At 42.3% G+C, this 25,701-nt stretch overlaps 2 protein-coding genes across 2 annotated transcripts; one reads left to right on the top strand and one right to left on the bottom strand.

Moving 5' to 3' along the window:
• Nucleotides 1-950: 950 nt before the first annotated feature.
• On the bottom strand, nucleotides 951-2,884 carry tyw3 (tRNA-yW synthesizing protein 3 homolog (S. cerevisiae)). Its single transcript, XM_046322571.1, has 4 exons — nucleotides 2,571-2,884; nucleotides 1,908-1,979; nucleotides 1,655-1,788; nucleotides 951-1,470 (listed from the first exon to the last, which is right to left on the bottom strand). Exons 1-4 carry the CDS (start codon nucleotides 2,676-2,678, stop codon nucleotides 1,413-1,415), a joined length of 372 nt encoding a protein of 123 aa, XP_046178527.1. The 5' UTR covers nucleotides 2,679-2,884; the 3' UTR covers nucleotides 951-1,412.
• A 355-nt stretch (nucleotides 2,885-3,239) lies between these two features.
• LOC124010112 (leucine-rich repeat-containing protein 53-like) lies at nucleotides 3,240-19,455 on the top strand. The gene is made up of 9 exons (XM_046322466.1): nucleotides 3,240-3,382; nucleotides 3,516-3,630; nucleotides 3,802-3,946; nucleotides 13,279-13,415; nucleotides 13,650-13,769; nucleotides 13,987-14,615; nucleotides 14,720-14,912; nucleotides 15,110-15,586; nucleotides 17,008-19,455. Exons 4-9 carry the CDS (start codon nucleotides 13,409-13,411, stop codon nucleotides 18,996-18,998), a joined length of 3,417 nt encoding a protein of 1,138 aa, XP_046178422.1. The 5' UTR covers nucleotides 3,240-3,382; nucleotides 3,516-3,630; nucleotides 3,802-3,946; nucleotides 13,279-13,408; the 3' UTR covers nucleotides 18,999-19,455.
• Nucleotides 19,456-25,701: the final 6,246 nt, after the last annotated feature.

Below are 25,701 nucleotides of genomic sequence, written 5' to 3'. Positions count from 1 at the left end.
ATCCTCTGCAGCAGAGGTAACTCTCGGTCTTCCTTTCCTGTGGCGGTCCTCATGAGAGCCAGTTTCATCACAGCACTATATTTTGCGACTGCACTTGAAGAAAGTTCTTGAATTTGACTAACCATCATGTCTTAAAGTAATGATGGACTGTCGTTTCTCTTTGATTATTTGAGCTGTTCTTGCCATAATATGGACCAAATAGGGCTTTTACCAAATAGGGCTATATTCTGTATACCAGCCCTACCTTCTCACAACACAACTGACTGGCTTGAACGCATTAAAATGGAAATAAATTCCACAAATTAACTTTTAACAAGGCACACCTGTTAATTGAAATGCATTCCAGGTGACTACCTCATTAAGCTAATATATGCAATCCCCTCAAACCTCTTTGAGAGAATGCCAAGAGTGTGCAAAGCTGTCATCAATGCAAAGGTTGGCTACTTTGAAGAATATGATTTGTTGATTTGTTTATCACTTTTTTGGTTACTACATGATTCCATACGATTCCACTTTTGACTGGTACTGTAGGTTTACTAAACATAGGCAATGTCGCAAAATAATCCCCGTTATTTCTGTCTCTACTTTGCACATTCTTCCACTACAAATCAACCATTCCAGTGTTTTACTTGCTATATTGTATTTACTTCGCCACCATGGCCTTTTTTGCCTTTACCTCCCTTATCTCACCTCACTTGCTCACATTGTATATAGACTTATTTTTCTACTGCATTATTGACTGTATGTTTGTTTTACTCCATGTGTAACTCTGTGTTGTTGTATGTGTTGAACTGCTTTGCTTTATCTTGGCCAGGTCGCAATTGTAAAGGAGAACTTGTCCTCGACTTGCCTACCTGGTTAAATAAAGGTGAAATAAATCAAATTAGAAAAAGATTGACGGGGGAAAAACATTTTAATCAATTTTAGAATAAGGCTGTAATGTAACAAAATGTGGGAAAAGTCGAGAGGTCTGAATACATTCCGAATGCACTGTATATGTACTTCTCTACCTCAATTACCTCGTACCCCTGCACATCGACTTGGGACTGGTATCCAGTGTATATAGCCAAGATATCATTACTCATTAGGTATTTATTATTGCTTGAATTATTACTTTTCTATTATTTCTCTATTTTCTCTCCCTCTCTGCATTGTTGGGAAGGGCCCGTAGTAAGTAAGCATTTCACTGTTGTGTCTACACCCGTTGTTGACGAAGCACGTGACAAATACAATGTATTTGATTTGATTTGTCTATGTGAACAGATCCAGCCCACAGCCCACAGCAGTCCTCAAGCTCAACTGGATTAATGTCTCTGTTGTCTTGGCAGGCGTCTGTCTGAGTGTCTGTTTAAACATTTGTCTGTCCTCTTTTCCTCCGTTGCTTGTAAACAGATTTCTCCTCCGTCTCCTGTCTACTTGGGGCTTTGAGGTTCAGCTGGTTGCAAAGCAGACTGTAGCCACTCGTAGAACCTGTTGACGCATGAAAAACCTTTGCTATAGCGAATCGTAAGCTCAAGAGTTGAGGTCTGAGATTATTTAAATTCCAATAAATTGTGAGCGCTTTTTGTAAATCAAATCATGCACTAAACTTTGATCATCATTTTAGACACAATGATATGGAGCTAGCTGCTGTAATTGGTCATGGACAATTTACCTCTCAATTTGTTTGACATTTTCCTCCATTTTCTGATTGGCTACTTCCACCAGGAAGTAGATGTAGTCCTCCTTCACCAGGACCTGTCCTTTGTGGCTCAGTGGAACCACCAGACCATGGGTACTTCGGACTGCCTAGAGAAATATCCCATGGATGCACACAGAATAAAACAAACAACTTATGTTACACAAGCATTTCAGTAAAGCACTTCATTACAGAAGAATAATTGAAAAACGTAAACTCAATTACAAACCGGTATGATTTTGCCCTTCTTGTCTACAGTCAATCCAGAGTTTCTAAAGCCAGAGTTTATTGCCAAAGAGTGCTGTAAAATAAACATCAGTTTACATTGACTATCACTGCTGTGTTCTTCGGCCAACACATTGCATGCACAGTTCATGGTACAGTAGTTTTAATACAAACAAGCGATACAGAGCCAACTGCAACATGTTGTAAACTAGTCTGGAGAGTCTGATATTTTTTCTGGTGTTTTCAATGAGAACTAGAGAGCAGGGTTTTTTTTTTTAACTCCAACCAGAAGCTGTGTATCTTCAAGCTGTCATTGGACTTCAAACTTCAACACAGTATCTTCACATGACATCTCCAAATCAGACATCAAATCGCCCATTATGACATTTCTTGGTGTGATGAAAAGCCAGGGACAGTTCAGTTTCTGCACATCTGGAGTGTCTAACACCTGGGTCGGATAGATGATAAATAGACAGACACCACAGGAATAGGATGATTCACCATTGTAGCTATGACTTGCATAGTAGCTAGCTATCTGAATAACGTAATGGATGACAGTAGGCTAGCTATCTCGCTATCTAACTAGCTTACAATGGTATACTAGTTAGATATAGCTGCAGCAGGCATTTAGTGACTGGAATAATACAAAAGCTAGCAAAAACCTCACCCCATCTATGAGAAGAATCCTTCCAGAACAGGAGCTGGTGGTGAAATAATAGGCTGAGTTGTTTATGGCAGAAACAATATGTGAGATGTCCTCCTTTCTTGCTGACATCTAAGTTATGTTGTTTAGACATTGTTTCTTCCATTGGATACATGTATTTTCAATTTTAGCTAACAGACAGATTTTGAGAGTAATTTACTCTGTATCGTCTATAATATACAGCATTTTGCATTTAGTAAGCAAGCATGCTTGTCTAAATGTTTTGAATAAAATGTTATGTTTATCTTATGAAAAAGGCGTTTTACGGTTGCCGAGAGAGTCAAATGCTGATCAGTCAAATCAGAGAGGAAGAGGTAAAGCGAGGGATAGCTGGGCCCAAAATCTGTCTTCTCCAGCAACTGTTTTTTTTTTCGCTCACCAAGCGTAGAGTTCTTCTTAAAATGTGATTTTAAACCTAACCCTGATCTTAACCACACCGCTAACCTTATATTAAAAACAAAAATCAAATGTTTGTTTTGATGAATGTTTAATAGAGCCAATTTGGACTTTTTGTGGCTGACTAGTGGAAATCTTGTTCTCATATCTGGTTAATATAATGGATCATCTGTGGTCAAACGCGGATGTTTAAAAATGACCTGCTGTCGCCACCGTGAGGCAACAGAGAGGAGGACAGCCACTTACAACTTCTCTCATGAATTAGTTCGTTTTGACATACCTTATCATTGCCTTGATATATGTTTATGCTAGTTGTATTTAGACACATTATGGTGTTTCTACTCAAACGTCCTGCTGAAGTAATGAAGTTAGCTGGCTAGGTAACAAGAAATGGCTTACTTGCTAGCTAATGCCACTGTCCAAAGACCACAAGTCACTCGTGTGTCTTCTACTGCTGCTTGCCAGCGTTCTGCATTTAACGTGATTTACAAAGACTACTCTATTTGTTTGCAGATTACAGCATCCAAGTTAACGAGAGCCATTCGAGTGAGTGAGTAAGTTTGGAGGACCTTCGGTTTGGAAACTGCTCCTACAGTACATACCTGCGCCAAATTCTGATCAGAAACCAGTAAATAAAATCATTCAAAAACTTGAACTTGCTATTACTTTTGCTAAAGTACAATAAATACATTGCATGGTTAGCTATTGCACTTCTACCTGTAGCTGTTTTATATTTTGTATTATGTTAGTTGAATGTAGTTCTGTCTGGTTCTCATGAAACAGCCTGTGTGTTCTCCAGGTACTGATCCATGTGTGTGGAGTGAACCCAATGGAGACCAACACATGCTCTGGGACCTACACCAGGAAGCCCAGCCTGCCCTACACTCTAGGAACTGATGTGTCCGGGGTTGTGGAGGCTGTTGGAGATGGGGTCCAACTTACAGGTGCTGATCTTCTCCATCCATCCCTGTTACATTATGATTACTGATGGTATTCTCATGCGGAATGTGATGCTAGTGTAGTTAAGAAACATTTTGCATCCAGCACTACCTAAGAATATAGACTGATGAACCACAAGTAGCCTTTTTTTGTATATTTTGTTTTTCATTTTGATTTATGAAGATCAAATTAATTCAAATGACCTTTATTGCACGACAGGTTTTTTAGGTGGGGTTGATTAAATACGGCTCAGCGTTTGTGACGTCTACTTGGTGGTGTGTATCTGTCAGGTGGGGGTGTGCAGCGTGTCAGGTGGTCTTGGGTCTGAGGGTCCTGGGGACAGCAGGGACCGCAGAGGGACTGAAGCTTGCCCTGAAGAACGGAGCTCACATAGAATGCTCTTTCCATGACATAGACTGACCACATGAATCCAGGGGAAAGCTATGATCCCTTATTGATGTCACTTGTTAACTCCACTTCAATCAGTGTTGATGAACAGGAGGAGGCAAGTTATAGAAGGATTTTTAAGCCTTGGGACAATTGAGACATGGATTGTGTATGTGTGGCATTCAGAGGGTGAATGGGCAAGACAAAACATTTCAGTGCCTTTGAACCGGGTATGGTAGTAGGTGCCAGGCACACCGGTTTGTGTCAAGAGCTACAATGCTGATGTATTTTTCACGCGCAACAGTTTCCAGTGTGTGTCAAGAATGGTCCACCACCCATGAAGCCAATGGTGACTTTAACAGAGTTACTGAGTTTAATGGCTGTGATAGGGAAAAACTGAGGATGGATGAACAACATTGTAGTTATTCCCCAATACTAACCTAATTGACAGAGTGAAGAGAAGGAAGCCTGTACAGAGTAAAAATATTCCAAAACATGCATCCTGTTTGCAACAAGGCACCAAAGTAATAATGCAAAAAATGTGTCAAAGCAATTAACTTTTTGCACTGAATAAAAAGTGTTATGTTTGGGGAAAATCCAGTACAACACATTACTGAGTACCACTCTCCATATTTTCAAGCATAGTGGTGGCTGCATCTTGTTATGGGTATGATTGTAATCATTAAGGACTGGGGAGATTTTCATGATAAAGAAACGGAATGGAGCTAAGCACAGGCAAAATCCTAGAGGAAAACCTGGTTCAGTCTGCTTTCCACCAGACACTGGGAGATGAATTCACCTTTCAGCAGGACAATAACTTAAAACACAAGGCCAAATCTACACTGGAGTTGCTTACCAAGAAGACAGTGAATGTTCCCAAGTGACCGTGTTACAGTTTTAACTTAACTCTACTTGAAAATCTATGGCAAGACCTGAAAATGGTTGTCTAGCAATGATCAATGATCAACAACCAATTTGACAGAGCATGAAGAATTTTGAGGATAAAATTCCAGTTGTGGAAAGCTCTTAGAGACTTACCCAGAAAGGGTCACAGCTGTAATCACTGCCAAATGTGCTTCTGCATAGTATTGACTCAGGGCTGTGACACTTATGTAAATTAGATATTTCTGTATTTCCTTTTCAATAAATTTGCAAACATTTCGATAAACATTTTTTCACTTCATCATTATACAGTAGTGTATGTATATGGGTAAGATTTTTTTTTAAATAATCAATTTTGAATTCAGGCTGTAACACAACAAAATGTGGAATAAGTCAAGGGGTATGAATACTTTCTGAAGGCACTGTAAGTTGATGATCTGATCGCATTCGATCCTCAATCAATACTCTTTTTCACTTTTACGGAGTATACCAAACATTAGGAACACCCACTCAAAGGCACTTAAATCTTTTGTGTTGCCCATTCATAGCTTTCACGTGGATTCACCTGGATTCATGTTCTTAATGTTTTACATACTCAGTGTATATTTGGGTATCATCAGCCTAGCTGTGGAAGTTGATGTTATAGTCTCTGGGGATGTGGCCGAGAGGGAGCATGAGATTAGGAACAGAATAGGCCCCAAAATGGACCTGAGTGGGATACTGCATCTGACTGTAGACTCCAATGTGTCCATAATATTCATAATCTCTTTGAGCACCAGAGGGTTGTAGATGGTAGTATGATTCCCTTTACGGTCTATTGACATGCTTAAAACTGTTGTAGTCCCCTACCATTAGAATACAGTTATTTGAATCCATCTTCCTTGAGGATATTATTTCATGGATTGCACCTCATGATCTAGATTGTTTTTGAATAGAATCGAAACACCTTTTGAACTCCTTAGCCCATGACAGAAATAGAATGTACTGTCCCGCTCTTTTTCCCAGGCCACTTTATCAGGATATATTGAATGAGTAATCCTTCTCCTTTAGCCATGTAAAAACTGCTCTTGTTTTCCTATTGTCAACCAAGGCATTGGAATTATATCTAGCTATAGTCAATTTACCAGTATTCTATTTTGAGATAGTTTTCCATACCTATCAGTGCCTACCTACTTACTGTTACATGTTACTGATCGACATAGAGGATGAAATTCTGATTACTGTACATGAGGTCGTGGAGGAAGCGTTTCATGCATATGGAATTGACGTTGCTTGACATCTTGCCACAGACGAAGACGACGGTGCTCACTTTTGGTTATCTGCCTGTCTTTAATCATGTGCATTTGTTGTCATTTAGATGCATTGGGTCGAATCATTTCAATTGCTCACTGGCCATAAGAAAAATGTTATGAAATAAATATTTTATCTGAATGGCATTTTTCTAAATTGTTACAAAGGGAAGGCCCCCTGTTTCAGATTACTGGAGTTGAAGTGCACAGTATTTTACCTCTATCAGGTACAAGAGAAGTCATGGGTGCGTATGACACCGTCCCATCCATGCCATCTCGGGTGACAGCCCCTGCGTACTGAGCATGCCCAGAGGAGCACAGGTAACCTTACCCAGCCTCTCCAATAGGAACACAGACTGTTGACTGTGACACAGTAGAACTGACTACCGTAACCTGGGCGGGTCAACATCGACATGTTGAAGCACAATGAGAAATGATGTTTATTACCTGTAATGGACTAGCAGCTGATCTGTGTGCAGTCCGGCGGTATTTTTGTACTGTTTGATTCTCTGGTCCATGTAGGCCTGCAGGTAAGACTTGTTTATGATCGAGATAATGTTTCTTTGTTGCTGTCACTTATATGGTACTTATATGATGCTGACGCTTGTACATTTATACACACTGAACAGTGAAGGTTCCTCAAGTGTTCTTTGGGATGGGTGATGGTTCTATGTGGAACTATAATGACTCAGATAACCCTTGAGCTCTTCAATGGTTCTTTACACTTCACAAAAGGGTTCTCTGCTCTTTTAGTGATAATTAAAATGTATGGGAGGTGGCTCATTAGAAAACTTGGGGCCTTGGTTTGCCCACAGCTCTTTTTGCACAAATGTGAGTGAGAGTATCATTTGCAAATTATGGTGGGAAATTTGTTTTTGTAGACCTCCACAAGTCTGGTTCATCCTTGAGAGCAATTTCCAAATGCCTGAAGGTACCACGTTCATCTGTACAAATAATAGTACGCAAGTATAAACACCATGGGACCACGCAGCCATCATGCTGCTCAGGAAGGAGATGCGTTCTGTCTCCTAGAGATGAACGTACTTTGGTGCGAAAAGTGCAAATCAACCACAGAACAACAGCAAAGGACCTTGTGAAGATGCTGGAGGAAACAGGTACAAAAGTATCTATATCCACAGTAAAACGAGTCCTATATCAACATAACCTGAAAGGCCGCTCAGCAAGGAAGAAGCCAACACTCCAAAACCGCCATAAAAAAGCCAGACTACGGTTTGCAACTGCACATGGGGACAAAGATCGTACTTTTTGGAGAAATGCCCTCTGGTCTGATGAAACAAACATAGAACTGTTTGGCCATAATGACCATCGTTATGTTTGGAGGAAAAGCCATGAAGCACGGGGGTGGCAGCATCATGTTGTGGGGGTGCTTTGCTGCAGGAGGGACTGGTGCACTTCACAAAATAGATGGCATCATGACGAAGGAAAATGATGTGGCTATATTGAAGCAACATCTCAAGACATCAGTCAGGAAGTTAAAGCTTGGACGCAAATGGGTCTTCCAAATGGACAATGACCCCAAGCATACTTCCAAAGATGTGGCAAAATGGCTTAAGGAAAGACAAGGTATTGGAGTGGCCATCACAAAGACCTGACCTCAATCCTATAGAAAATGTGTAGGCAGAACTGAAAAAGTGTGTGCGAGCAAGAAGGCCTACAAACCTGACTCAGTTACACCAGCTCTGTCAGGAGGAACGGGCCAAAATTCACCCAACTTATTGTGGGAAGCCTGTGGAAGGCTACCCAAATTTTTTGACTATGGGCAGTGACGATGTCTTGTGAAAGACTCACTTATGGCCTTGTGCCAATTAAGAAAGGTTGACTAAATCAGTCAGTGGTTCTCAATTCCCTCCTCAGGGGACCCCCACCTGTTCCAGAGGTTGCGCACTTGATTTAACTTATCAATTAACACAATAACAACACCTATGGAATTTTAACAATATAATATGGCTGATCAGAATAAAAATAAACGTTTATGTTTCTTGAAAAGGATCTACAAAGAACCTTTCAGACTGAGAATGTTTCTTTATAGAACCATTCTCCATAACGTTCTATAAATAACCATAAAAAAGGGTTCTATATATCCCCAAAAAGGGTTGTAACCATAGTGGAACCCTGTTTTGGTGCTATATGCAACCTTTTTTACTGTTTTTTTTTATGGAACCTTAGGAAAGGGTTCTTTATAGCACCATGCAGGTTCCATTTAAAACCTTATGAGCATGGTTCTTTATTGAACTTTCAAAAAAGGGTTCTATATAGCACCATGCAGGTTCCATTTAAAACCTTATGAGCATGGTTCTTTATTGAACTTTCAAAAAAGGGTTCTATATAGCACCAAAAAGGGATCCACTTTGGTTACAAGTCAAAATATCTGGTACTATTTTGAAGAAAAACTATGTAGTTACAATCGTCAGGTCCTGTTTTAAAGTAGTTTTGTAGTGCCCCTCAATCTGAACACTCAACAACAGTTGAGCCCAGTTTGATCTGATCAGATTTTGGCAATCGGATAGGATCAAATGTTATCCGATTGCCAAAAAAACAAAAATTTGATTTTGATCCGGATAGGAATTCTGTAATTCAATCTGACTTTTAAATCAGAATTAACATTTTGTTACCTTACAAGTGTATTCTAAAATGGATCAAATTGTTTTTTCCCTCGTCAATCTACACACAATATCCCATAATGACAAAGAAAAAAAAGTTTTTTAGAAATGTTTACAAATGTATTACAAATAATATAATAACACTTTTACACAAGTATTCAGACTCTTTACTCTGTACTTTCTTCTTGGGTATGACGCTACAAGCTTGGCACACCTGTGTTTGGGGAGTTTCTCCCATTCTTCTCTGCAGATCGTCTCAAGCTCTATCAGGTTGGATGGGGAGCATCGCTGCACAGCTATTTTCAGGTCTTTCCAGAGATGTTCAATCGGGTTCTAGTCTGGGCTCTGGCTGGGCTACTCAAGGACATTCAGAGACTTGTCCTGAAACCACTCCTGCGTTGTCTTGGCTGTGTGCTAAAGGTCCTTGAGAGCTCTGGAGCAGTTTTCACCAAGGATCTCTGTACTTTGCTCCCTATATCTTCCCCATCGATCCTGACTAGTCTCCCATTCCCTGCCACTGAAAAACATCCCCACAGCATGATGCTGCCACCACCATGGTTCACCATAGGGATGGTGCCAGGTTTCCTCCAGACGTGACGCTTGGCATTCAGGCCAAGGAGTTCAATCTTGGTTTTATCAGATCAGAGAATCTTGTTTCATGGTCTGAGAGTCTTTAGGTAACTTTTGTCAAATTCCAAGTGGGCTGTCATGTACCTTTTACTGAGGAGAGGCTTCCGTCTGGCCACTCTACCATAGAGGCCTGATTGGTGGAGTGCTGCAGAGATGGTTGTCCTTGTGGAAGGTTCTCCCATCTCTACAGAGGAGCTCTGTTAGAGTGACCATTGGGTTTTGGGTTACCTCCCTGACCAAGGCCCTTCTCCCCAGATTGCTCAGTTTGGCCGGGCGACCAGTTTTAGGAAGAGTCTTGGTTGTTCCAAACTTCTTCCATTTAGGACTGATGGAGACCACTGTTCTTGGGGACCTTCAATGCTGCAGAAATCTTTTGGTATCCTTCCCCAGATCTGTGCCTCGACACAATCCTGTCTCTGAGGTCTACGGACAGTTCTTTCGACCTCATGGCTTGTTTTTTGCTCTGACATGCACTGTCAACTGTGGAACCTTATATAGACAAGTGTGTGCCTTTTCAAATCATGTCCAATCAATTGAATTTATCACAGGTGGACACCAAGTTGTAGAAACATCTCAAAGATGATCAATGGAAACAGGATGCACCTGAGCTCAATTTCGAGTCTCATAGCAAAGGGTCTGAATACTTATGTAAATAAGGTATTTCTGTTTTTTATTTTTCATAAATTTGCTCACATTTTTTTTTCACTTTGTCGTTATGGGGTAGTGTGTGTAGATTGATTATTTAATGTTATTCTATCCATTTTATAATAAGTATGTAACGTAACAACATGTAGAAAACGTCAAAGGGGTCTGAATCATTTCTGAATCCACTGTAGGTAGGTGGTCAGTTGTTATATTGAGAAGTGCCAAATAAATGCATCTTATAAGTGATATGAAAGATCTGATATTTTTTATCATACTTTAATTCATGTAGTTGACTCATCTTTTTCCCTATGACGGTGTAGAAGTAGTACCACAACCTATTCAACAGATGGAAAGGTGTAAGCCTTTGGAGTAGTGACTCCAAACAGTTGCAAAACATTCTGTTTTGCTACGAAAATTAGTGTCTATTGGACAGATTCAGATAAGTCCCTCCCTGTTTGATCCCGTTTAAGAAACGTTTTGCAACAGAATCGGCATAATGACTGTTCAAAGCACTGAAAGTCCGGATTCTGTGATCTTGATCAGAATGATCTGATTCTTTTCTGAAAAAAAGGCTCAAAAACAGCCAGATCGATCTGATCCTGGGAAGTAAAATACAGGGCCCTCTCCTATTCTCGCTATACACCAAGTCACTTGGCTCTGTCATAACCTCACATGGTCTCTCCTATCATTGCTATGCAGACGACACACAATTAATCTTCTCCTTTCCCCCTTCTGATGACCAGGTGGCGAATCGCATCTCTGCATGTCTGGCAGACATATCAGTGTGGATGACGGATCACCATCTCAAGCTGAACTTCGGCAAGACGGAGCTGCTCTTCCTCCCGGGGAAGGACTGCCCGTTCCATGATCTCGCCATCACGGTTGACAACTCCATTGTGTCCTCCTCCCAGAGCGCTAAGAACCTTGGCGTGATCCTGGACAACACCCTGTCGTTCTCAACTAACATCAAGGCGGTGGCCCGTTCCTGTAGGTTCATGCTCTACAACATCCGCAGAGTACGACCCTGCCTCACACAGGAAGCGGCGCAGGTCCTAATCCAGGCACTTGTCATCTCCCGTCTGGATTACTGCAACTCGCTGTTGGCTGGGCTCCCTGCCTGTGCCATTAAACCCCTACAACTCATCCAGAACGCCGCAGCCCGTCTAGTGTTCAACCTTCCCAAGTTCTCTCACGTCACCCCGCTCCTCCGCTCTCTCCACTGGCTTCCAGTTGAAGCTCGCATCCGCTACAAGACCATGGTGCTTGCCTACGGAGCTGTGAGGGGAACGGCACCTCAGTACCTCCAGGCTCTGATCAGGCCCTACACCCAAATAAGGGCACTGCGTTCATCCACCTCTGGCCTGCTCGTCTCCCTACCACTGAGGAAGTACAGTTCCCGCTCAGCCCAGTCAAAACTGTTCGCTGCTCTGGCTCCCCAATGGTGGAACAAACTCCCTCACGACGCTAGGACAGCGGAGTCAATCACCACCTTCCGGAGACATCTGAAACCCCACCTCTTTAAGGAATACTTAGGATAGGATAAAGTAATCCTTCTCACCCCCCCTCCCCCCCTTAAAATATTTAGATGCACTATTGTAAAGTGGCTGTTCCACTGGATGTCATAAGGTGAATGCACCAATTTGTAAGTCGCTCTGGATAAGAGCGTCTGCTAAATGACTTACATTTACATTTACATTTATACATGGCCCAGTGCGAGGGGTGTTTACATGCTTGTCCCACAGACCTGTTTCTCTGTCCTGGTGGTGAATTGAGGAGACAGTTTACATGAACAGCCTCCACAGAAACCTGACACCTTAGGTGTCAGCCCCATCTAAGATTCCCAGAGTGGTGGAAAGTACTTAAGTAAAAAAATTGTTTAAAGGATCACTTAAGTAGTTTTTGGGGGGGTATCTGTACTTTACTATATACATTTTTGACAACTGTTACATTTACTACATTCCTAAAGAAAACATAAAACGTTTTATTTGTTTACTTTGAAAGCTTAGCAGGACAGGAAAATTGCCCAATTCACGCACTCAAAAGGACATCTTTGGTCACCCCTCTACCGCCTCTGATCTGGCGGTCTCACTAAACACACTCACTAAAAACATTTGTAAATTATGTTTGAGTATTGGAGTGTGCCCCTGGCTATCCGTAAATTTTAAAAAAAAAAAATTGTGCCATCTGGTTTGCTAAACTTGAATTTGAAATTATTTTTACTTTTGATACTTTAAGGAAAATTACACCCAAATCTATATTTTAGTATTTGTTTCATTAGTCTATTTGTTGACATAGTCCCAAAGTGTTTTGGTTGTCAGCAATCAAGTTTTCAAGATATGTCATTTTCAAAATACAGAAATCCTCCACTGATGTATTTTACATGATGCAAAACGCAGTATCATATGACTCAAAATGCAACATACTTTTGAAAGATACATACTGTATCTTAAACTTGATTGCTGACAAGCAAAACATTTTGGGACTATGTCAACTATTTCCTTTAAGTATATTTTAGCAATTACATGTACTTTGAAACTTGAGTATATTTAAAACCAAATACTTTTGCTCAAGTAGCATTTTACTGGGTGACTTTTACTTGAGTCATTTTCTATCAACAATTGAATGCTTTCTCCACCACTGGATTCCCCCTATCTGGTCACTGTGTACATGGCAGCTGTTGCTAGTCCCGCTATGACTGATAAACACACATGTAACATGAGTGAACTGAATAGACTCCATGCATGCTGCATTACTCCCAGATTGTTACCATCGCTTTTCCTCCAGTTTGATTGGTCTCCCCTGCCAAATGAGCAAAAATATTTGTTACTGAGCTGAATGTGTTTTTAGCAATATAATAATTAGATATTGTATTTTTGTCCGTAGGAGCAGTAACACTAGGCCCGTGAAGGAGTTAAGACCAGATGATGCTTTAAGCTTTAAGACGATGATTCCCTGAGACCACTTTCATGGATGAGCAAACAAAAAACCATGCAGCCTGGCCAATAACCAAACCATGAGAAGTAAGTCTACCATACCCTTAAAACACCCATATGTCAATATTGAATAAATACAAGGTATATTCTCTTTCTACACATGTGCTGTACAGCTATTGGATGTAAGCCTATGGAATGTATGAACAGCTAGGATACTAAACATATTGACAAGAAACACAGTAATACTGCATTTAGGTATACCATTCCCCCTCCCAAGCTAACCAGCTGTTTGTGTGTGCGTGCGTCCTTGGTGAAACCCAGGTGTTCTCCTGATGCTGATGCTGTCAATCACACGCACCCAGTGCCTCTCTTCATGTCCAGCTTCCTGTGTGGTGTGCTCTGACGACGTTGTCATCTGCCACAAGCTCTCCAACTTCATAGGTAAGAACGAGCATTGAACGAGTTGAGATGAACAAATATTGTTGTCTACTGATGGAAAGATGGCATTTATTTGAGAATGATTTGTTGGAATGTCTGGCTCCATGCTAGCCTATGGCTATCATAAAGATCCTGACTCTTTGTGTCGGCTATCTGTGTAGCCGGCCCTATTAAAGCAGTAATGATTGACTGACGGGTGTATGTTTTCTTCCCCATCTAGAGGCCCCTGAGACCACCAAGGCCCTGATGCTGACCGATGGCGCCATCGTCTCTGTGGACCGCCACTTCCTTTCTGACATGTCCAACATGACCGTGCTGTCCCTGAGCCACAACGCTATCACCACCCTCACCCACGACGCGTTCCAAAATCTCACCATCCTCCACACCCTCCTCCTGGACCACAACCACCTCTCCAGCCAGACCCTGGACAGGGCCACCTTCTCCTGGCTGCCCAGGTTGGAGATCCTCCAGCTGGGGAACAATGCCCTGAGGGAAGTCAAAGGCTCCTGGTTCCACGCCGCCAGGGCCCTGCGGACACTGCAGCTGGGGGGCAACCGCCTCACCAGGCTGGACGCCACTACCTTTGCCTCGGCCGACCTCCGGGCGCTGGAGACCCTGGATCTGTCCGATAATCTGATAACATATCTGGGGAGGGATAGCTTCCGGGGACTACCGGAGCTCCGTAGTCTGGATCTGTCCAGGAATCAGCTCCGAAACGCCCTGCCTGAAGCATTTTCCTATCTGTCTTGGCTAACTAGTCTCAACCTGGAACTGAACAGGTGGAACTGTACGTGTGAGCTGAGGGAGCTGGCGTCTTTCCTCACCAGCTATATGGAGGCTCCGGATAAGGTTGTTTGTTTTAACCTCTTGTTGTTGTCTTTTCATATACAAATATTATTTGGACTGCATATTGTATGAAAAGGCACTAAATAATGTTTGTTATTCTTGTTCAGGTGCTGTTCAACGGGCGTAGGATGGTCTGTGTGAGTGCTGACAACCCAGCAGTGAAGACGGTGCTGGAGCTGACGGAGGCCAACTGTGTTCCACCCAATCAGAACATCACAGTGCAGGTGGAGGCCAAGAACTCCGTCCCTCCTCAGCGCTACACCAGAGACCTGGCTCTGGCAGCTGCCTTCTGCTTCGCTGGTCAGTACCTCAGGAACTATTTCATCAATGGCCAGATGTAACTTTTCTCTTCTTCAATAGTGGTAAATACAGTATGTGAAATTGATTGGCTTCTGTATAATTCAACACGGTAAAGTACAGTGTGTTTTCTCTTTTATCCCCTTGCATAAATCCTTAGTCAGTCGGCTGTAACTCATAACTATGCTAATCATTTAAAGGTGGTGTTGGACTCACCCTAGCTGTGGTGTACATAATTTACCACAAACTGGAAACGAACAAGAGAGACCGGAATGGAGCTAAGGAGGAGGAGAATAGGAGGACAGTACCAACCCAAACAATCCCTCTGTGGGATCCGAGCAGGGAGAACCAAGCCCTTCACCTGGCTCAAATGGGACTGGAAGCCAAGCTGATGCTCCCCAATAGCAACCAGCAAGGCAGCCACCTTCAGCCCTGGGAAAGGGAGAGAGCCATGTATGATCTGAGGATGGGTAAAGTCGGCCGCCATTTTACACGCCCCCACTGTGGCCCTGCAGTCACTGGGTCTGCAGTGGAACAGGGGGGAGGAGATGAACACATGAACACCCTGGACATGCTTAGGCAGGGAGGAGCCCAGCCCAATAACATGGAGAGTCTGGTCATGACAGATGAGAGGAGGAGACATGTGCCAACGCAAGCACTGATCTCGAAGATGGAAGGTAAGCATGTTTTGGTGAATATTTTCCCTGACTGCGTAGCCATCACATGGGGATGTGTGAAATATACTCCTCAGCATGAAGTGTCACCACCTGTGCCACCAAATTGTTAACTTTTTGGTGGCGCCGACTGGTAAAGTGCTTAGGGAGGGCGGTCACGTGTGCTAGCAAAGCAGAGGTCCTGGGTTCAAGCGTCGGTGTGAGCCGAATCAGGAGGAAGTGGTACTCTCAAGCAGGGTTGGGTAGGTTACTTTCTAAATGTAATCCGTTAGTTACTAGTTACCTCTCCAAAATTCAAATCAAATCAAAATCTATTAGTCAAATGCTTACTTACAATGACCAACAATGCAATTTCAAAGAAATACAGATAAGAGATAAGAGTAACAAGTAATTAAAGAGCAGCAGTAAAATAACAATAGCGAGGCAATATACAGTACAGGGGGGTGCCAATACAGAGTCAATGTGTGGGAGCGGCGGTTAGTTGAGGTAGTATGTACATGTAGGTAGAGTTATTAAAGTGACTATGCATAGATGTCAACAGAGTAGCAGAGTAGCAGTGGTGTAAAGATTGGCTGGGGGCTGGGGGGGGTCACTGAAAATAGTCTGGGTAGCCATTTGACTAGATGTTTAGGAGTCTCATGGCTTGGGGGTAGAAGCTGTTTAGAAGCCTCTTGGACCTAGACTTGGCGCTCCGGTACCGCTTGCCTTGCGGTAGCAGAGAGAACTGTGTATGACTAGGGTGGCTGGAGTCTTTGACACTTTTTAGTGCCTTCCTCTGACACCGCCTGGTATAGAGGTCCCAGATGGCAGGAAGCTTGGCCCCAGTGATGTACTGGGCTGTTCGCACTACCCCCATACCAGGCAGTGATGCAACCAGATGGTGCATTGTAATCAGTAATGCAACTTTTGGATTACCCAAACTCAGTAACATAATCTGATTACTTTCAGCAATTGAAGAAAACAAAAAGGCATCAAACACATTTGCTAGTGTGTCATCTTAGTGGTCTCTGATTTGTGGTCAGACTCGCTCAGGTGGATAAACGTAAACTTTTTTCAATGCTGAATTGAATGTCATTGAGAAAACAGATGTCATATTGTTTTGTTTTTTTCCGCAAAACATCCTTTCTGAATTTAAAAATAATTAAAGAAGTAATCATCTAGTTTTTTAAAAGTATCTGATTACAATATTTTAGCTGGTAACATAACTGATTGCAGTTTCTTTGTAATCATTTACTCCCAAACCCAGTCGCTAAGCAAGGAGCGTGACATCCATTAAAACGGCATAAACTGTTAGAATGGGAGAATGAAGGGAAAGGTATTAGTATTAAAGAAAACTAGACAGTACAATACGTCATTGACAGACACACAAACTTCAGGTTATCAAAGATTTATCTAACACTGTCTTTCCCGGTGTTCATACTTAGATCTAAGAGGTCAAAGGTCATTCAACAGGCCACCAGAGGGTCATCAGGAGTTACTCGATCACCAACAGGGTTATAAAAAACATGGTCCTAATGGCAACAACCAGCCATTGGGTGGCAGCAACAGCTACTTTCCACCTGCTCAAAGAAACGTGTCCACACATAAAGGTCTAAGAGATAAGATGGCAAGTCCTGGAAATTACATTGACAACAAACAGTCAAATTTGAATTTCCAACCAGAGGGTGGCAGACCTGTGACTGACTATCAAACTGCCAGCTGTGTGAACTGTCACAGAACCTATGAGTACAGACAGCCAGGGGATAAAGCCAGGGATGTTTCATATGGACTCCATGCAAGAGAATCTGCTGGATATGAGGGATTCCCCAACCACAACCAACTGACAAGGCAAAATAAGGGAAAGAACATGAACTACAACCAGTCTAATGTGGACATCTATGCAAAACATGCAAGTGAGCAGAGGAGTGTAACCTTTGACTTGAAAAGACCTCGAGTGCATGTCGTCGATGTACAAAAGACTAACCGTGATAGGGAAGGCAAACATGACAGGATTCAAAGTTCTAGGAAGGCGGAATATGGTGACACGCAGACACTGCGCTATGAAGGCAGTGGACGCTATGAAGGCAGTGGACGATCTGCGAGGAGTAATGCTCTTGAAAGAGAAGACAACTCTAAAAGGCATAAACATAAAGTCCAGTCAAGTGGGTTCCTAAAAGTAAAGCTCAACCTTAACCCACTTAAGAAAAGCAAGGTCCATCCAAGGAAAAACAGCCACCAGAATCTAGAACAGGGCGACAGAGAACCAACCAACTCCAAGAACCGAAAACAACTGAAAACGGGGGGGAAAGATGTCAAAGGCAAAAGGCATCACCAGGATGAGTCTGAGTCTAAAGGAAAAACAGACAAATCCAGTAAAGGAAACTCGACTGCCAAAAACAAAGCCAATCAGACATCCAAAAATAAATCTACCGTTAGCAAGTCTAAAGAAATTGATGATAATTATGAAGATAATGAGTCCGAAGAGGAGGACGAGAAAGAAGATCCAGTGCCACAGCAAAACAAGGCATCCTCCAAGCAAAGAATGACAACCTCAAAATCAAAACAGGAACACCAGGAAGGCTCAAATGACCATCCCAAGAAGAGTAGAACTGCTCAAGATCAGAAGAAGGCCGACGTCTCACAAAATAGAACTGGAGGAGTAACTGAGGAATCTGGTGAAGCACCTATACCAAGCAATTTGAGTCCTTACCAGTCAGACCCCAACAGAGTTGGTGGTAGTTCAGCCAATGGGCAGCAGGTGAAGCAATACAAAAATGGACAGGGCCAAGCACTCATCCCTGAGGTACCCCAACATCCACGTTGCCTAGGCGATGGAGTGACTCTTCAGAGGGCATTGAGTAACCCACAACTGTCAGCAGCACACCCCCTCACAGGAGTGGAAATGACTTCCAGTTACAGTAATCTTCCTGTACAGGGAGGAAACTCTACACTATTACAAAACACTGTTGCTCCAGACCCTGCTTACGGTGGCAAATTACAGGCTCAAAGCTTGAGCAGACCAGGCAGTTTAGACAATTTACAGGCTCAAAGCCTGAGCAAACAAGGTCGTTTAAGTCCTCCACCTTTACTGACTAACATCCCACACACATTCCCACTATACACAGGCAATGCAGGGAGCTTGCCTGTAAATCCATTTATCCCGCTGTTGTCACAGCCAGTTTCAGGTAACTTTAACCAGGAGGCCATGATCGGCTCTCAGCCAACCCAGTTTCCACTCCAAAGCGTGGAAGATCTCACTCTGCTTGCCCAGGGTCCTGGATCACTAATTGGGAAGAATATCTCTCCAATTGCCCAGGGTTCTGGCTCACTAAATGGGGAGAGTCTCTCCAACAACAACAGTATGAACGCAGCGACCGCGGAAGCCCGTTCCACAGGAGTACCTGTCCTCAGCAAAAGGCTCACCCAGAACGATTAGACTGGTGCTGCCTGAGAAAACCACTAAAAGACCGCCAACTGCTCTGGAGAGGGAAATCAGATAAGTGGATTTGAATTGTCCTATTGTGTTTCCTTGTGGGTTCAAAAAAAGGGATAGCTCAAAATGACCGCTTCACCTTAATGCTCAAGTGAACCTAGAACGATGCCCTCTATTACAGTGATAGAACTTCTCAACATACTGTATGTCATGTTATATTGAATGTCATGTGAAAATGTTATTTGTCCACTGCTTATTATTCTGCCTAGTTGCTTGATCATAAAATACAACTATATATTTTTTTTTAAACATACTGTACATGAAATATTTACCGTATTTATTTGTCAGCCAATGCACTTACTCAACCCGTCATCCTATGTTTAACACCTGACTCAAGGTGTTATGAATTATTTAATGCTGAAGTTTGGTCAAGTGTGTGCATTGGTAGATAACTTGTATTTTTATCAATTCTGTTTTACACAAATAAAAATGTTGAATAAACGTGGAAATAAAATGTCCTCAAGTCTCCTGAATCCTTATTTTAAATGACACATGTTGTTGGTTTGGGTTACATTTGGCACAGGGTAGACACATGGCAGTGTATACAGTTTGGTTTGACAGCCCTACTGAACTCTAAATCCTCTCCATTGGGTTTAGGCTTACACAAGGTGACTGTTGTGAAGGGTCATGGCACTCCACAGGACTCCATTTGCTTCCAATTACCCTTAATCACCTCTCCTCTACCTTTCACCATATAGGCAGCTTTTCCTCCCTTCCTTTTGTGCGTGATATGAGAAAGGGCCTAGTTCTTATGTTGTTGGAGATACAATTACATAAAGGACATCCTTGTTATCCACATCCAAGCCTATCTCCAAGGCCTTACACACCACAACTCCTAACACATCCTTCCTACCTAACCTACAGGCCTTACAAGCCCCAACTCCTAACACATCCTTCCTACCTAACCTACAGGCCTTACAAGCCCCAACTCCTAACACATCCTTCCTACCTAACCTACAGGCCTTACAAGCCCCAACTCCTAACACATCCTTCCTACCTAACCTACGGGCCTTACAAGCCCCAACTCCTAACACATCCTTCCTACCTAACCTACGGGCCTTACAAGCCCCAACTCCTAACACATCCTTCCTACCTAACCTACAGGCCTTACAAGCCACAACTCCTAACACATCCTTCCTACCTAACCTACGGGCCTTACAAGCCCCAACTCCTAACACATCCTTCCTACCTAACCTACAGGCCTTACAAGCCCCAACTCCTAACCTCCATCAAACCATTCCCCATACGCTCTGTTTGTTCCTATGTTCAACTGTAATATACAGTGCCTTGTGAAAGTATTCGGACCCCTTGAACTTTGCGATCTTTTGCCACATTTTAGGCTTCAAACATAAAGATATAAAACTGTATTTTTTGTGAAGAATCAACAACAAGTGGGACACAATCATGAAGTGGAACGACATTTATTGGATATTTCAAACTTTTTTAACAAATCAAAAACTGAAAAATTGGGTGTGCAAAATGATTCAGCCCCCTTAAGTTAATACTTTGTAGTGCCACCTTTTGCTGCGATTACAGCTGTAAGTCGCTTGGGGTATGTCTCTATCAGTTTTGCACATCGAGAGACTGAAATTCATTCCCATTCCTCCTTGCAAAACAGCTCAAGCTCAGTGAGGTTGGATGGAGAGCATTTGTGAACAGCAGTTTTCAGTTCTTTCCACAGATTCTCGATTGGATTCAGGCCTGGACTTTGACTTGGCCATTCTAACACCTGGATATGTTTATTTTTGAACCATTCCATTGTAGATTTTGCTTTATGTTTTGGATCGTTGTCTTGTTGGAAGACAAATCTCCGTCCCAGTCTCAGGTCTTTTGCAGACTCCATCAGGTTTTCTTCCAGAAAGGTCCTGTATTTGGCTCCATCTTCCCATCAATTTTAACCATCTTCCCTGCCACCACCATGTTTGACAGTGGGGATGGTGTGTTCAGGGTGTTGCTTTTACGCCAAACATAACGTTTTGCATTGTTGCCAAAAAGTTCAATTTTGGTTTCATCTGACCAGAGCACCTTCTTCCACATGTTTGGTGTGTCTCCCAGGTGAGGCAGAGACAGCAAGGGCGGTTCGTTGCTCCAGAGCCTTTCCATTCACCTTCACACTCCTGGGCCAGACTACACTCAATCATATGACCCACTGAAGAGATGAGTCTTCAGTAAAGACTTAAAGGTTGAGACCGAGTCTGCGTCTCTCACATGGGTAGGAAAATGGAGCTCTATAGGAGAAAGCCCTGCCTCCAGCTGTTTTCTTAGAAATTCTAGGGACAATTAGGATGCCTGCGTCTTGTGACCGTAGCGTACGTGTAGGTATGTACGGCAGGACCAAATCAGAAAGAAAGGTAGGAGCAAGCCCAAGTAATGCTTTGTAGGTTAGCAGTAAAACCTTGAAATCAGCCCTTGACTTAACAGGAAGCCAGTGTAGGGAGGCTAGCACTGGGGTAAGATGATCAAATTGTTTGGTTCTAGTCAGGATTCTAGCAGCAGTATTTAGCACTAACTGAAGTTTATTTAGTGCTTTATCCGGGTAGCCGGAAAGTAAAGCATTGCAGTAGTTTAACCTAGAAGTAACAAAAGCATGGATTAATTTTTTTGCATCATTTTTGGACAGAAAGTTTCTGATTTTTGCAATGTTACGTAGATGGGGAAAAAAATGTCCTTGAAACATTCTTGATATGTTCGTCAAAAGAGAGATCAGGGTCCAGATTAACGCCAAGGTCCTTCACAGTTTTATTTGAGACGACTGTACAACCATCAAGATTAATTGTCAGATTCAACAGAAGATCTCTTTGTTTCTTGGGACCTAAAACAAGCATCTCTGCCATCCACTTCTTTATGTCTGAGAAACAGGCTTCTAGCGAGGGCAATTTTGGGGCTTCACCATGTTTCATTGAAATGTACAGCTGTGTGTCATCCGCATAGCAGTGAAAGTTAACATTATGTTTTCGAATGACATACCCAAGAGGTAAAATAAAACGGAACCTTGAGGAACACTGACATTTACAGTTGATTTGTCAGAGGACAAACCACTCACAGAGACAAACTGATATCCTTCCGACAGATAAGATCTAAACCAGGCCAGAACTTGTCCATGTAGACCAATTTGGGTTTCCAATCTCTCCAAAATAATGTGGTGATTGATGGTATCAAAAGCAGCACTAAGGTCTAGGAGCACGAGGACAGATGCAGAGCCTCGGTCTGACGCCATTAAAAGGTAATTTACCACCTTCACAAGTGCAGTCTCAGTGCTATGATGGGGTCTAAAACCAGACTGAAGCATTTCGTGTACATTGTTTGTCTTCAGGAAGGCAGTGAGTTGCTGCGCAACAGCTTTTTCTACAATTTTTTGAGAGGAATGGAAGATTCGATATAGGCCGATAGTTTTTTATATTTTCTGGGTCAAGGTTTGTTTTTTCAAGAGAGGCTTTATTACTGCCACTTTTAGTGAGTTTGGTACACATCCGGTGGATAGAGAGACATTTATTATGTTCAACATAGGAGGGACAAGCACAGGAAGCAGCTCTTTCAGTAGTTTAGTTGGAATAGGGTCTGTGGACTTTTCCATGTGAATTTTAAAATCACCCAAAATTGTAATATTATCTGCTATGACTACAAGGTCCAATAGGAATTCAGGGAACTCAGTGAGGAACGCTGTATATGGCTCGGGAGGCCTGTTAGCAGTAGCTATAAAAAAGTGATTGAGTAGGCTGCATAGGTTTCATGACTAGAAGCTCAAAAGACGAAAACGTCAATTTATGTAAAATGTAAATTGACATTTGCTATCGTAAATGTTAGCAACACCTCCACCTTTACGGGAAGCACGGGGGGTATGGTCATGTGTAACCAGGAGGTGAGGCCTCATTTAACACAGTAAATTCATCAGGCTTAAGCCATGTTTCAGTCAGGCCAATCACATCAAGATTATGATCAGTGATTAGTTCATTGACTATAACTGCCTTTGAAGTGAGGGATCTAACATTAAGTAGCCCTATTTTGAGATGTGAGGTATCACGATCTCTTTCAATAATGGCAGGAATGGAGGAGTTTTGCCCAACCTTGGTCGAGGCACAGACACGGTCTCAATGGGGATAGCTGAGCTGACTACACTGACTGTGCTAGTGGCAGACTCCACTAAGCTGGCAGGCTGGCTAACAGCCTGCTGCCTGGCCTGCACCCTATTTCATTCTGGAGCTAGAGGAGTTAGAACCCTGTCTATGTTGGTAGATAAGATGAGAGCACCCCTCCAGCTAGGATAGAGTCCGTCACTCATCAGCAAGCCAGGCTTGGTCCTGTTTGTGGGTGAGTCCCAGAAAGAGGGACAATTATCTACAAATTCTACATTTTGGGAGGGGCAGAAAACAGTTTTCAACCAGCGATTGAGTTGTGAGACTCTGCTGTAAAGCTCACTTCCCCTAACTGGGAGAGGTATATACAGTACCCGTCAACTGTTTGGACACACCTACTCATTCCAGGGTTTTTCTTTATTTTCACCCTTTTCTACATTGTAGAATAATAGTGAAGACATCAAAACTATGAAATAACCACATATGGAATCATGTAGTAACTTAAAAAGTGTTAAACAAATCGAAATATGTTTTATATTTCAGATTCTTCAAAGCAGCCACCCTAGATGACAGCTTTGCACACTCCTGGCATTCTCTCAACCAGCTTCATTGGGTAGACACCTGGAATATATTTCAATTAACAGGTGTGCCTTGTTAAATGTTAATTTGTGGAATGTATTTCCTTCTTAATGTGTTTGAGCCAATCAGTTGTGTTGTGACAAGGTAGAGGTGGTATACAGAAGATCACTATCAGGTAAAAGACCAAGTCGATATTATGGCAAGAACAGGTCAAATAAGTAATGAGAAACGACAGTCCATCATTACATTAAGACCTAAAGGTCTGTCAATGCGGAAAATTTCAAGAACCTTGAAAGATTATTCAAGTGCTGTCACAAAAACCATCAAGTGCTGTAATGAAACTGGCTCTCATGAGATCTGCCACAGGAAAGGAAGTTACTTCTGCTGCAGAGGATACGTTCATTTGAGTTACCAGCCTCAGAAATTGTAGCCAAAATAAATGCTTCACAGAGTTCAAGTAACAGACACATTTCAACATCAACTGTTCAGAGGAGCCTGCGTGAATCAGGCCTTCATGGTTGAATTGCTGCAAAGAAATCACTACTAAAGGACACTTGCTTGGGCCAAGAAACATGAGCAATGGACAATAGACCAGTGGAAATCTGTCCTTTGGTCTGAATGAGTCCAAATTTGAGATATTTGGTTCGCGCCACTGTGTCTTTGTGAGACGCAGAGTAGGTGAACGGATGATCTCCATATGTGTGGTTCCCACCGTGAAGCATGGAGGAGGAGGTGGGATGGTGCTTTGCAGTTGACATTGTCTGTGATTTATTTAGAATTCCAGGCCCACTTAACCAGCATGGCTACCACAGCATTATGCAGCGATACGCCATCCCATCTGGTTTGCGCTTAGTGGGACTATCATTTGTTTTTCAACCGGACAATGACCCAACACACATCCAGGCTGTTTAAGGGCTATTTGACCAAGAAGGAGAGTGATGGAATGCTGCATCAGATGACCCCCACAATCACCCAACCTCAACCCAATTGATATGGTTTGTGATGAGTTGGACCGCAGACTGAAGGAAAAGCAGCCAACAAGTGCTCAGCATATGTGGGAACTACTTCAAGACTGTTGGGAAGGAATTACAGGTGAAGCTGGTTGAGAGAATGCCAAGAGTGTGCAAAGCTGTCATCAAGGTAAAGGGTGGATTACTTCGAAGTATCTGAAATATAAAATATGTTTGGATTTGTTGAAGACTTTTTTTGGTTACTACATGATTCCATGTGTGTTATTTCATAGTTTTGATTTCTTCACTATTATTCTACAATGTAGAAAATAATAAAAATAAAGAAAAACCTTTGAATGAGTAGGTGTGTCCAAACTTTTGACTGGTACTGTGTATATATATATATGTATGTGTCTATGTATGTATATTTATATAAATGTGGGTATGTACAGTATGTCTATGTATGTGTATATATATTAATATATATACATATATATACAAAAAAATATATATCAGGGATTGGAAATGATGCGGACAATTGCATTGATGGAAGCTACAGTCTGTCTGCTATATGAAAGATGTTCTAACCCCTAAAAAAATGTAAAATAATATTTCTGAAGCACTGCTGTTACAATGATGACAGTGCAGCATCTTCTTGGTTGAAAGCACTATGTGTTTGAGACACTGGAAGTGCTCCACCACACCTCTGCTGCGGATATGAGCTTGGTTGTACCGTTGTTGCTCAGGTCCTATTGCATGAAGATGGAAGTGAACAAGAAGTTGATCTGTGCATATACCCACTGTCACCAGGTATGATTCCACTATGGTGTCCTCTTTCGAGCGGAGCATACATATTTAGAAAATCCTTGAGTCAGGAGTGGCACCTTTCCAACGTGCAACAATGTCGAAGAACTGCAAATTGGGAGTGCAAAATTTGTACATTTATTGAGAACCAGGTTTTACAATTTCAGCACTCTTCAGCATCTGCTGTAGAGGGACACTTAATGGGAAAATAACATCCCTCTATATAGCCAATGACTCCAG

This window comes from Oncorhynchus gorbuscha, linkage group LG22 (assembly GCF_021184085.1).
Source record: "Oncorhynchus gorbuscha isolate QuinsamMale2020 ecotype Even-year linkage group LG22, OgorEven_v1.0, whole genome shotgun sequence".
NCBI classification, from domain to species: domain Eukaryota; kingdom Metazoa; phylum Chordata; class Actinopteri; order Salmoniformes; family Salmonidae; genus Oncorhynchus; species Oncorhynchus gorbuscha.
This window is presented reverse-complemented; position numbering and strand designations above follow the sequence as displayed.

Bases quoted from the DNA above. Each gene is read 5' to 3' on its own strand.
- tyw3 (XM_046322571.1), bottom strand. From the start codon at position 2,678: ATGTCAGCAAGAAAGGAGGACATCTCACATATTGTTTCTGCCATAAAC. The intron at 1,789-1,907 runs GTTTGTAATTGA...ATATTTCTCTAG, and splicing joins AGAAGGGCAAAATCATACCG to GCAGTCCGAAGTACCCATGG. The intron at 1,471-1,654 runs GTAAATTGTCCA...ATGCGTCAACAG, and splicing joins AATGTCAAACAAATTGAGAG to GTTCTACGAGTGGCTACAGT.
- LOC124010112 (XM_046322466.1), top strand. The intron at 13,770-13,986 runs GTAAGAACGAGC...TTCCCCATCTAG, and splicing joins CAAGCTCTCCAACTTCATAG to AGGCCCCTGAGACCACCAAG. The intron at 14,913-15,109 runs GTCAGTACCTCA...AATCATTTAAAG, and splicing joins AGCTGCCTTCTGCTTCGCTG to GTGGTGTTGGACTCACCCTA.